Here is a 13,306-nt window from a genome sequence, read left to right as displayed (position 1 = left end):
ACTAAAAAAACCATATTATGCAGACATTAACCATCATTTTACTTTTTTATTCAATGATATGGGAAATGTATTTACACTAATATATGAAAAGAGGATAATAAAAACTATACACAATATTTACTGGTATATTAGAAGGATTATTTTTCCTCAAAGTACCATCCAAAACTAACCCATTGTCCACACCCTAATTATGGAAGGCCAGGAAATTGGGGCAACTGCACTTCAGTCCTGTGCTTCCTTGGCTCCTGTTCAGGGTTACAGCAGCCTGAATCCTTTCTGGGACTGATGAGTTCTTTGGGCTGTGCATTAGGGGTTGGTACCTGCTTCGAAATCCTGACAGCTGACTCAGCTGGATATGAATCATTTGTTTTCTCAGGAAACAACCTTGATAGTTCTGAGGTTTAAAGATAGTAAAGCCTCACTTTCTAAATCTATGAATGCCAGGGATGGAAATATGAGTGATCTGAATTTTAGTGACATGGATTTTCATGCTTTTGGAAGATTTATTTACCTGGGTTGAAGTTTTTTTGTGTGGACGTTAATTTTCTCTTCTTTTTGGCTAATACTTAGGAATGAAGTGGCTGGTTACAGTAGATGTACGTCTTTTTTTTTTTAGCTCAAAACCCATTGCTGTTGATTCTAACTCATAGCGACTCTTTAGGACAGAGTAGAACTCACTTCCTAGGAGCCACTGGTGGATTTGAAATGCTGACTTTTGGTTAGCAGCTGAGCTCTTAAGCACTGCGCCACCAAAGCCCCTTAGCTTAAAACAACAGACGTTTATTCTCTCGCAGTTGTGGAGACTACTTATTGCCATTGAGTGGATTCCGAGTCATAGCAACCCTATAGGGCAGAGTAGTACTGCCCCATACTGTTTCCAAGGATCTCCTGGTGGATTTGAACTGCTGACCTTTTGGTTAGCAGCCATGGTTCTTAACCACTACACCACCAGGGTTTCCTTCTGGAGACTAAAACCAAAAAAAACAAAGCCAGTGCCGTCAAGTCGATTCCGTCTCATAGCGACCCTGTAGGACAGAGTAGAACTGCCCCATACTGTTTTCAAGGAGCACGCGGCGGATTCAAACTGCTGACCCTTTGGTTAGCAGCCATAGCACTAAACCACTACGCCGCAAGGGTTTCCTTTCTGGAGACTAGAAGTCCAAAATAAAGGTGTTGGCAGGACTGTAACCAATGGCTCTAAGAAAGAGTTCTTTCCTGCCGTTCTAGTTTCCGATGGTTGCCAGCAATTGTTGGAATTCCTTGATTTGTAGATACATACATCGCTCCTTTCTTTGCCTTCATCTTCACATGGCCTTCCCCATGTGTCTGTGTCTCTTTCGTATTTCTTTCTTTTTAAAGTGGTTTTAGGGTCCACCCTAATCCAAGATGACCTCACTTTTTTTTTTTTAATTGAATTAATTTTGTTGGGAATATACACAACAGAGCATATACCAATTGTACAGTTTCTACATGTACAATTCCATGACTTTGATTACATTCTTTAAGTTGTGCAACCATGCTCACCCTCCTTTTCTGAGTTGTTCCTCCTCCATTAACATAAACTTGTGGCCTCTAATGTTCCTATCTAATCTTTGCAATTGCTGTTTTTTATATGTTTAACTTTTTAAAAAACAGCCAAACTGTTTTCCAAAGTGATTGTGCTCTTTTACATTCCTTCCAGCTGGGTGTGATATTTCCACTTGTTCCATACAGTGTGGTCATTTTTTTTTAAATTTTAGTCAATCTAATGGATGTGAGAGGAGCCCTGGTGGTGCGGCCGTTAAGCTGCTGACCAGAAGGTTGACAGTTTGAACTCCCCAGCAGCTCTGCAAGAAGAAAGATGTGGCAGTCTGCTTCTGTAAAGATGGCGACCTTGGAACCCTGTGGGCAGTTCCACTCTGTTCTGTGGGTCACTGTGAGTCAGAATCGACTTGACGCCAGCGGGTTTGTTTGTTTTTTTTAATGTAACCTCCACTTGTAACAAGTTCTTCTCTCCTGTACTTTACTAGTCACTCTGCTGACTTTAGAGAAGCAACGATTTTCTGAGCTCTGTCACCATAGATCAGTTTCCCTGCTGTGGAATATTTTCTGTGTAATATGGGTTAGATAGGTTTTTATCAGGTGATACAGTAATGTTTTTAAGGAAATTACAGACTTCTGCAAGAAGAAACTTTTCCTGATATTGCTAAATTCTGGGAATCAATGGTCTAATCTGATTATTCCCTAACTAGGAGACAAAATTATTTTAATGAAATTTAGTCTCATTCTTTGCTGTTTTTGTTCTTATTTGAAAAAAAGTACAGATTTTTCTTTCAGAGAGCTCTGTAATCTTGTTTTACCTTTTCTCGGCTTATTATTTTATGTTACTGTTAATCATTGTTCAAAATATGTGATTATAGACTTTGAAATATTACCCTTAATTACTAGAGTTTTAAATTGTTTATAATGATTATTATTCCACTTCAGCTGAATGTAAGAAGTGTATATTCATTGTACTTGTAATGCTAACACCTGACATTTGGATTTCTCAGTTTAGAAAAAATATGAGTATGATCCAATATTCTTTCATACTTTTGTTAATACAATCTGATTTTCCTATGTCTTAATTTTTAAAATCTATCATGATAAAATATCTAATGTAAAACACCTTTTTAAGTGTAAATTCAGTGGCATTAATTACTTGTGTCTTTATTTTTGTTTGAAAGACCTCACTACTTAAACATTAAAGAATCACCTTTAAAAATGTAGTTTTATTTTACTTTATTTTTTATTCTAGCTCATTCAGCCCCAACAGAACTGACACTGTCCAAGGCAAAAGAAGAGGAACCCAATAATGTAGTTAAATATTTCAGTGTTGTTTGGTGTAAGGCTTCAAAGAAAAAACACAAAAAGTGGGAAGGTGATGCTGTTCTTATTGTAAAAGGCAGGTCACTTACATTAAAGGATTTGGAAGGCAAAGACATTGGAAAAGGTATTGTGATATTACCTGATGTTTATGATTTTACCTGAAATCAGTGTGTATCTCTGGTTATATGGTTGAAATACAATGGGGTTTTATAAAAGGGACAGATTAAAATGTTCTTTAAGTGACTTTCATGCCATACATAAAATTATCTCACAACATTTAATCAGTCTGACAATCTTACGACCTACGCTAATTCACTGAGGCAAATCCCATCCTGTGGTTTCATTTGTTCCCAAAATGAAAAGGCCTATTAGTGATATACAGTTATTTTGGCATTTTTCTGAAATTCAGCTGTCTTGTGTACATTTTTTCTCCTCCCAGAATGTTGTGATTAAAAATTTAAAAGATGTTGGTATCAAGAGTAGAATTTCAATGACACCCAATTTAAAATTTTGAAAAAAACAAGGAGATAATGATTTGGCATGGCCTAGATTAATATATCCAAATTGGAAGTTATAATTTCCTTTATAAAATGTTGCCAGCACGACTAGTGCTAATACGCTTATGTCCACAAATTCGGAATGTCTAAGCATCAGCCTTAATTTTTTGTCTCTTATTGTTCAATTTTGAGTGTGGTCCATAATTATAATCTCTGTTTTGCATGTTCAGTCATTAAATTAAAAAAGTGTGAAGTTTATATAGTTTTTGAGTGACTGTTATGTGCCAAGCACTGTGCTAAGAGTGAAGAGTCAATAATGAATGTAATTTATAATTATGTAGGGAAATGGCAATGTAATTGATAATTAGGAAGCAGTAAGGTAATTGTTTTAATGAGGAGTTTTCATAAAGCACAGTGGATGCACAGAAGGACCATTTATAGGGGAAGGCTTCGTAAGTGTTATTTTTTACGTAAAATTTGAAGGATGAAATTTTAGAGGTTATAGGAAAAGGGCGTTTGCTAGGCAAGAGGGAATAGCTTTATACAAATGCACAAAGCACGAGAGAGTTAAAACTAGTTCAGTGTTGCAGGAAACTAGTATATGAAGAACAGTGACACAGTTGCAAGATTTGAGGCTGAACTGAATTATGTGCAACAGAGTTTTATTATAAAAATATTGAATTGTTTACAGTGTACACAGTATTATGCTCATGGTTAGAGGAATTAAAAGGAAAGCTACACCACGCATTCCACGGTGTTGGTGAAGGTAGATTGGGGCTAGGTTTTTGGAGAGTCTGTTCATGCAGTGGTGTTGCATCTTTAGTGAAATTATGTCCTAAAATCAACTAAAAATTAACAAAATTACCCTAGAATGTCTCTTACCATTAAAGTATAATATACATGGTTTTGTGTGCATCTAAAACCAAAACCAAACACATTGCTGTCGAGTTGCTTCCTACTTATAGCCACCCTATAGGACAGAGTAGAGCTGCCCCATAGGGTTTCCAAGACTGCAAATCTTTACGGAAGCAGATTGTTACATCTTTTTACTGTGCAGCTGGTGGGTGTGAACTGCTGACCTTTCAGTTAGCAGCTGAGCAATAAGCACTGCGCCACCGGTGCTCCTTCTGTACATATAGTTTAAAATAAAATGATCTTTCAGTTTCAGGTAGCAAAGAAGATAATTTAAGCTTAAACCAGTGGTTTTTGACTCTGGTTACACAGTAGAATCACATGAGGTGTTTTTAAAAAAAGTGCCAATGCCGGGCCCCTGACCTCTGAGGCTCTGATTTAATTGGCCTGAGTGGTGGGGGTAAAGGGACTGGGCAAAAGTATATTTTAATTTCCCAGATGATTCTGATATCCAGCCAGGAGTTGAGAATCACTGGTTTAAACAATAAAGGGGATTATATTTGCCTTCAAAATACATCCAAACGTAGAACTTGTTTGCATAATTATAATATTAATAAATATATCAACCCAGAGTTAATTTTGCAAGTTATAGCCTAGAATCAAAGCAATTTTTCTTTTATATATTGGGTATTCAAAATTTAAATATTGTTAAAGTAGGGGTAGAGATTCTAAAAAAAAATCAAAGGCCGTAATGCCGAAATAACTGATTAAAAAAAACCCCAAATCCACTGCCATTGAGTTGATTCCGACTCATAGCAACCTTGTAGGGCAGAGGAGAACTGCCCCATACATAGGGTGTCCAAGGCTGTGAATCTTTATGGAAGCAGACTGCCACATCTTTCTCCTGCAGAGTAGCTGGTGGGTTCGAACCGTGACCTTTTGGTTAGCAGCCTAGCGCTTAACCATTGTGCCACCAAGGCTCCAGGAAATTACTGATAACTTGTTGTAATGCAGTGAAGCTCAACTGGCCATCCTTACACAATGTCCAGAAAAAAAAAAGTGTGGGAAACAATGTTTGAGAGTTTTAAGAATGTCTTCTGGGAATTTAAGGAGCCCTTGTGGCACAGTGGCTTAAGTGATTGACTGCTAACCAAAAGGTCAGCTGTTTGAAACTACTAGGGGCTCCGTGGGAGAAAGATGTAGCAGTTTGCTTCCTAGAGATTTACGGCCTTGGAGACCCTATGGGGTTGCTATGAGTTGGAATCCCCCCAATAGCAGTGGGTGGGTGGACCTGAAGATGTGGAGATTGTTGAGTCACTACTCTGGATCAAAGTGAGATGAGAGACCCTTGAGTTGGAGAAACTTCTAAAAGAGCCCCCAAATTAAAAGATTATTCTTGTCTCCCATTTCCATGTAAAACTGAGGTTAATAATAATTGAATTCCATATGAAGATGAAACTATAGTCTTCATTATTATGAAAAGGTCAGGATCACGGTTGTATATAGATGGTAGTTTGGGCATGAAGGAATGGGCCTTTGACATTTAGAAACATCGGCTAAATAATTTGTCCCTAAATCAGAGTATTAAAATTAAAAAATGTTCTGCCATAAATAATTAAGGAATATATACTACTTACAGATTGGCACAGATTATAAATTTTAGCCCAGTTTTAATAGGGCAAATTGTAGAAATTTTCAGCTAGGTGAATAGAGTCATTTTCTAAAATGTGACAGTCTTTTAGTTTATTTAGAGATTTAAAAAAAGGTTTGTGGTATACACAGTTCCTGCCCTTCCTAATGGCACAGTAACTGTGCATAGGGGTTTAAAATTCCATCATTCTAAGTGGCTAATGAGCTCATTTAGAACAGACAGTGACCGACTTATTCATGTTTTTATTTCCTCAGCACCTCACCCATGGCAACACTTAATAAATGTCTGTTTCTCTAGTTTGTCCACTAGAAAGGAGGAGGACTCATATAGCCTACCAAATTTGTCTTGATTTTCCACAGACAAGATGCAAAACTGTAAGAACACAATATTTTCCATAAAAAAACAAGTCTTTTCCTTGAGCTTAGCCAATTTTTATAGCTGTCTACTTGCTTTTTTCTTCTGTTTTTTAGGATTTTATTTTTGTTTAACCAAAATGATAAATTATGTTTTCATTTTGGCTAGTGTGTTATGTTATATAAGGCGATTTAAATTCAGAACATAGTTTTCATTCCTAACAGTTGAGATAATGTAAGTTGAGATAATATGAGTATGGCAATTAAGTAATCTTAGAGCTGAGTGCTAGTAAATTAAATTACCTTTTTTTTTTTTTCCTTCAATTTCAAGGCATTGGATATAAATTCAAAGATCTTGAAAAGATTGACGAGGGTCAAACACTGATGATTGGTGGAAAAGAAATAGAAATTATGGGTATAATCTCTTCAGATGACTTCAATAGTGGCAAGTGTTTTCAGCTTGGAGGAGGAAGTCCTGCTGTCTCAAGTTCTTCTCAGGTTGCCAAGAAGTGTTTCTCTAACCCCTTCAAAAATGTCTGTAAACCAGATTCAAAGGAAAATATACAGAATGATTTCCAAAATTGCAAACCACGCTATGACCCATATGCACCAAGTAAGAGTTTAAAAATAACTTGAATATTCCGTTTTTATTGTTAAAAGATATTTGGTATGCAAATTTGAGGTTTAAATTTTGTTTTAACATGTTCAGTTGAAAGTATTAATATTATCGAATTTTACTTTTGAAAATTAAATTCAGCTCATTTATCTTGGATGGCCTTTTGCAGGCTTTTAAGACCTTGGGCACTAGGCAGTGAATCAGGAGGTAGAACAGAATCACTAAACACGTTATTTGGCCAATTACATTTAGTCACTTTTCACATTAAAAAACCATTGCTGTTGAGTCGTTTCCAACTCAGCAACCCTTTAGGACAGAACAGAACAGAACTGCTCCATAGGGTTTCCAAAGCTGTAATCTTTATAGAAACAGACTGTCATATCTTTCTCCCCCAGGGCAGCCGATGGGTTTGAACTGCTGACCTTTCGGTTAGCAGCCTAGTGCTTAACCACTGTGCCGCCAGGACTCCTATTTTTCACATTAATGAATTTAATTTAAAAAATCGTATTAGAAAATGAAACTTATGAATGGACTCGGAAATACAGGGTGGAAAGAAGGAGTGTGCTGTCACATTATAGGGAGAGCAACTAGGGTCACATAACAATGTGTGTATAAATTTTTGTATGAGAAATCCAAAAAACACAAAAGAAAATGAAACTTAGCCTGTTTCTGACTATTCTTATGTTTGTTTACCCAGGAAATACATATTTTTTTATTTTTTAAAAATAACTTATTTTTTTAGTTGCTGAAAATATACACAGCAAAACATACACCGGATACACCGGATTCAACAGTTCTACATGTATACTACAGTGACATTGATCATAGTCTTCAAATGGCGTAACCATTCTTACCCTCCATTTCTTTCTTTTTTTTTTTAAATTGTACTTTATATGAAAGTTTACAGAACAAATTAGCTTCTCACTAAACAATTAGCACCCATACTGTTTTGTGACATTGGTTACCAACCCCATGACATGTCGACACTCTCCCCTTCTCGACCTTGGGTTTCCTATTACCAGCTTTCCTGTCCCTCCTGCCTTCTAGTCCTTGCCCCTGGGCTGTTGTGCCCCTCTAGTCTCATTTTGTTTTATGAGCCTGTCTAGTCTTTGCCTGAAGGGTGAACCTTGGGAGTGACTTCATTACTGAGCTAAAAGGGTATCTGGGGGCCATACTCTCGGGGCTTCTTCAGTCTCTGTCAGGCCTGTAAGTCTGGTCCTTTTTTGTGAGTTCGAATTTTGTTCTACATTTTTCTCCAGCTCTGTCTGGGACCCTCTATTGTGATCCCTGTCAGAGCAGTCAGTGGTAGTAGCTGTGCACCATCAGGTTGTGCTGGATTTAGTCTGGTGGAGGCCATGGGAGTTGTGCTTCATTAGTCCTTTGGACTAATCTTTCCCTTGTGTCTTTGTTTTCACTCTCCCTTGCTCCAGACAGGGTGAAACTAGTGGAGTATCTTAGATGGCTTCTCACAAGCTTTTAAGAGCCCAGATGCTACTAACCAAAGTAGAATGTAGAATATTTTTTTATTTATAAACTATGTGATACCAGTTGAGTGGGATGTTCCTGAGACTGTGGTCCCACAGCCCTCAGCCCAGTAATTCAGTCCCTCAGGGAGTTTGGATGTGTCTGTGGAGCTTCCGTGACTTTGTCTTGGACAATTCGTGCTAGCTTCCCCAGTATTGGGTACTGTCTTACCCATCACCAAAGTTACCAATTATCTATTGTCTATTTAGTGTTTTTCAATCCCCATGCCTCCCCTCCCTCATAACCATCAAAGATTGTTTCTTTTTGTATATAAACCTTTTTACCCAAGAATATTTCTTGCATGCGTTTTTTTGTTTCTTTTAAACCTTTTGTGGTAAAACGTATAAAACCAAACCAAACCCACAGCCGGCCAGTCGATTCCGACTCATAGCAACCCTATAGGACAGAGTAGAACTGCCCTATACAGTTTCCGAGGAGTGCCTGGTGGATTCAAACTGCTGACATTTTGATTAGCAACCGTAGTACTTAACCACTACGCCACCAGGGTTTCCTAAAGCATATGTAACACAGAATTTTCTGTTTTAATCATTTTTAAGTGTATCATTCAGTAACATTAATTGCATTCACCATACCATGTTCTGCAGCCATCACCACTGTCTATTTTCTAAGGTTTTTCAGTCCTCCAAACAGAAACCCAGTACCCCTTAAACAATAACTTCCCGTTTTCCCTTCCCAACAGCTAGCTCCCAGTACCCTCTAATAAACTCTTGTTTCTGTGCATTTACCTATTGTGGATACTTCATATAAGTGGGACTTGGGTGCCTTTTATGTGTTTGTGCCCAGAGGTAAAACTGTCATTACAGAGCTTCTGATTTGGTGAGGAAATGGGTAAGGAAATTTGAATGAAAGTTTCATATAGTGGATGTGAAAGTTGGGTGATTGAGTAAGCTTCTTGCATAACAGAAGTAAAATTAAAGACATAAAGTACCATAATTATTCTGTTGCAAATATTACAGAGACAGAATTTTTGAGATAAAGGAGCCTTTGAGATCATTTAGATCAGACCCTTCAGTTTGCATTTTGAGGAAACTGAGGCCCAGAAAGATGAATTGACTTAACCCAAATTCAAATAATCAATGGTATAAGTAGGACAAAATCCTAAAATTTGAAATTCTTAGTTCTGTGGTATTAGCTTACCCTAGAGACTTAATTGAAGTATAGAGAATAGAAGCTTGTGCTTTTGGTATTTTCTCTTCTTTTGCCCAAATATTGTATCTGCCCCACCAGCTGCTTTTGACAACCCTCCTTCTCCACTGTACCCTCCTTTCAGACTGAGTGAAACTTTTATTGTGATAATTTTTCCACATTATATTTTGATATATGTGTATGTGTGTGTATATATGTATTTGTGTGTACCTATAAATTTTTTTTTTATTTGTGTGTGTCTTAATATTGGAGCTGATTTGCCATTATCATGTGTGATTTAAGTTTGTCTTTCTTGAAGATGGGCCTTTGTTAAATAACTTATCCTATGGTTCTTGTTTGAGCAGCATATGATGTTTTCCACTTCTATTTTCTCTTCTTCCCTTTTGTTCTTTTAAAGATAGAAGGAAATGGGTCCATTTCTTGGTTGGAAATCCACAGAGAATACACTCTTGCTTTGCTACGGGACATAGAGGAGGGATAAGGGCCACGTTTTCCATTTTCACTCCTTAATCTTCTACCTAAGGAGCCATGGTGGTGCAATGGTTAAGTGCCGGGCCACTAAACAAAGGGTTGACAGTTCAAACCCACCCAGCGGCTTCTCAGGAGAGAGACCCGGCAATCTGCTTCCATAGAGGTTAAAGCCAAGAAAACCCTATGAGGCAGTTCTACTCTATCATGTGGGGTTGCTATGAGTTGAAAATGAGCTCGATGGCACCTAACAACAACCACAACAATCTTCTACACACAAGGAATTGACCTCAGAGATGAGAGTTCCTCAGAAGCCTAGGAAGATCCACAGAAAGCTTGTCCTCTGGGTAATGACTAGTGGTAAACATGAGCAAACTCATTCCTGTGAGTATGTGTTTCCTCACTGATGGATATTTTATTGAATCTACTGGAACCTATTTTTTTTGTATCCTCCTTCTCATCTCTTTGTCCTTTTTTTTAATTTTTTAAATCTAATTCAGTTTTCAATCATGATGGGGTTATGAAAATATATCTAAAAAATAATTTTGATGGGTTTATTATCTGACTTCAGATTTATTTTTCAGATTTATTAATTGAGACCTGCTTTCTAATTATATCTGAATTATTTTTTTTTGGTGATATTTAAAATTTTTTAGACTGTGCTAGCATATTTATAAAGAATCATTATTATTTGATGGTTACTTTATGCTGCTTTACAAAGGTTCATGAATTTGACTTTCATGAATACAGTAATTAACTTTAAGCAAATTAATGATGGCCAAGTCAATGGAAAATTTGTCAGCCTTTCTCAGTTCTTCTGATTAATAGAGATAATGGCCATTGTTACTGTGTATAGACTGAAATAAAGGGAGTCTTTATGTTAAGTTTGGGGAGCCTTTATAATGAGTGAGAAACTGTGAGCATTGGCAAGCGCATCATGGCAAAATTCCAACCTGTGCTTTCAGTTGGAAATACTTCTCTTTGCCCTGAATACTGAACTATTGAATTTTGTGGATGACTGAATTCTTTATTAGACAATAGTGAGTTCTGGTGGTTTGGAAGCATTTTTGGGCATATGAAGTTTGGAACAATCTTTGTAATTCTTTGCATGAATAAAAAAGGTTTTCTTTTTTAAATTTTGTGTTCTTGCTTAGTGCTATTGTTTCTAAATTTCAAATATTTCTGGCCACAAATGATGGCAAACAGTTCTATCTTATAAGTAATTAAAGTGAGATAAAATGCAGTTGCTGACAAAGTGAAATTACAACGCATTTATACTTATGCATTTACTTTTTTCTCAAGATTCCCTTGTTATGCCACGTCCAAACAAGAATCATCAGTGGATAGCCAATAAGAACTGTTGTCCTCTTGTGGATGTAGTGATAGATCCTCACCTCGTATGTCATCTTCGACCACATCAGAAAGGAGGAGTCATATTCCTTTATGAATGTGTGATGGGAATGAGGTGGGAAAATACAGACTTCGTTTAGTTGTACGGTTTACAGTTAATTTTACCTAAAGAATTTGGCCTTTGTCCTTGGCTCCTGAGAGATAACCTCTAAAACCTTGGTATTTCCCCAGTGATTCCTGTCTTTGATGAGTGCTCTATACCACACCTACCTAACAGGTTATGCTGATGAAGTAACTCTTGGGTTTGGGGATGGCCAAGCCAGAAAGTCCCACCATGTGATATTAGCCCTTACCTCAGGGAAGGTGGGGATCTGGAGGTTGAGTTCAATCAATCATGTCTGGCGCCCTAATAAAGGCACCATGGGCTTCCTGGTTGGTGAAAGACATTGGTGCTTGGGAGGATAGTGTGTTCTTTGGGACATGGAAGCTTTGCATAGGGAACTCTCCCAGTCCTTGCTCTATGTGTCTCGCCATTTGTATCCTTTTGCTATGATAAAACTAATCATAAATATAGTGCTTTCCTGAGTTCTCTGAGTAGTTTTAGTGAATTATTGAATCCAAGGGAATAGTAGGAGTCGTCAGGTCAGAAATGAGGGGGAGCTGGGAACCTCTGAGCTTACAGCTAGCTTCCTGAGGGGTAGCCAGCAGGTCAGTTGTGAGGTTGTTTTGGGAACCCCCAAGCTTGTGGCTGGTGTCTGAAGTCTTAGGCTAACTTGGCAGTATGGTAAACTGTGCCCTTAAATTTGTGAGGTCTGACCTAGCTCTGGTGGTTTGGGTCAGAGGAAGAAGCACTGCATCGGCAGTTGATGTCAGAACTGAAGTGGAACAGAGCATATGAATTGATTAGAATTGGAATATAATTGAGTCCCTAACATTAGTCTAATCTGAGTTTTGATTTAACCTGTAACAATAATGGTTTTGTAGAAAGAGCCTGATATAATAAGTCTCAGAGGATACATCATGAATTTTAGTTTGTAGGAAAGGGTAAATGGTATTTATTTATACATTTATTTCAAAAATGGCTCTTGATAGGAGTCTTGTGTTAGACATCCTGCTGGAAGCTGGACATACAAGAGTCAGGACTGTGATCTTTTACTCTTATGTAGCTTATAAGGTATTTCAGGAAACAGATAAATACAGCCAGCCTTGATACAGTACAAAAAGAGCTCACTATTCATATGATACAGAGCTATGGGAGCACAATGAAAGAAGCTTTTAATTCTGCTTAGGAGGATTTTGGAAAAAGGTTTTTTTCTATGTCACTTCTACCTCTTAAAAAAAAAAAATGGAGTCCCCCCTTCCTTTTTAAATTGAGTTTTCTGATTAAATCATAGTGATAACCTCTTTTAAAGATATTTTTGAAGACACATACACACAGCACAAAGCAGAAAGAAGAAGAAGAAAAAAATAATCCCTTGCTAACATATTGGTAGGTTTCCTGCCAGCATTTTTTTTGCTCCGGTTTTGTTTTGTTTTGCTTTTAAATGGATCAGCCCTTGATTTTTAAATGTGTTATTTAATACGGGGTAGAACTCCTAAGAACTACTTGAATGATGACAGGTTAAGGGATAACTATCTCCTAGAAACATTAACTAGACTCATCTCCTCTCCCAAATCTGCACTTCCTTTTGGATATTGGGCCCTGCATTGGCAAATTGTTGATCTAAAATGATAATACTCATTGCCGTTGAGTTGATTCCAACTCATAGCGACCCAATAAGACAGGGTGGAACTGCCCCATGGGTTTCCAGGGAGCACCTGGTAGATTTGAACTGCCAACCTTTTGGTTAGCAGCCAAACTCTTAACCACTATTCCACCAGGGTTTCCAAAATGATAATAGTGACTATAATTCATGCTTCTAAATTTCTCTAAGTACTTTGAAATGGAAAGCCTAAGGTTGGTCTTTGGTTATTTCTACTA

The 13,306-nt window shown here is 37.4% G+C and overlaps 1 protein-coding gene across 5 annotated transcripts in view; it reads left to right on the top strand.

Moving 5' to 3' along the window:
- The window catches only part of RAD54B (RAD54 homolog B), an 89,723-nt gene that overhangs the window by 50,783 nt on the left and 25,634 nt on the right, over positions 1-13,306 (top strand). For 4 of the 5 annotated variants that reach the window (XM_064267903.1, XM_064267900.1, XM_064267901.1 and 1 more), the window contains 3 exons: positions 2,777-2,971; positions 6,532-6,813; positions 11,278-11,440. In XM_064267903.1, coding sequence (XP_064123973.1) covers positions 6,585-6,813; positions 11,278-11,440 — 392 coding nt within the window. In that variant the 5' untranslated portion in view covers positions 2,777-2,971; positions 6,532-6,584. Of the gene's footprint in view, positions 1-2,776; positions 2,972-6,144; positions 6,222-6,531; positions 6,814-11,277; positions 11,441-13,306 lie in introns of those variants that run through there. The other variant, XM_064267902.1, reaches the window with a different exon arrangement.

Source organism: Loxodonta africana, chromosome 14 (assembly GCF_030014295.1).
Source record: "Loxodonta africana isolate mLoxAfr1 chromosome 14, mLoxAfr1.hap2, whole genome shotgun sequence".
Taxonomy (NCBI): domain Eukaryota; kingdom Metazoa; phylum Chordata; class Mammalia; order Proboscidea; family Elephantidae; genus Loxodonta; species Loxodonta africana.
This window is presented reverse-complemented; position numbering and strand designations above follow the sequence as displayed.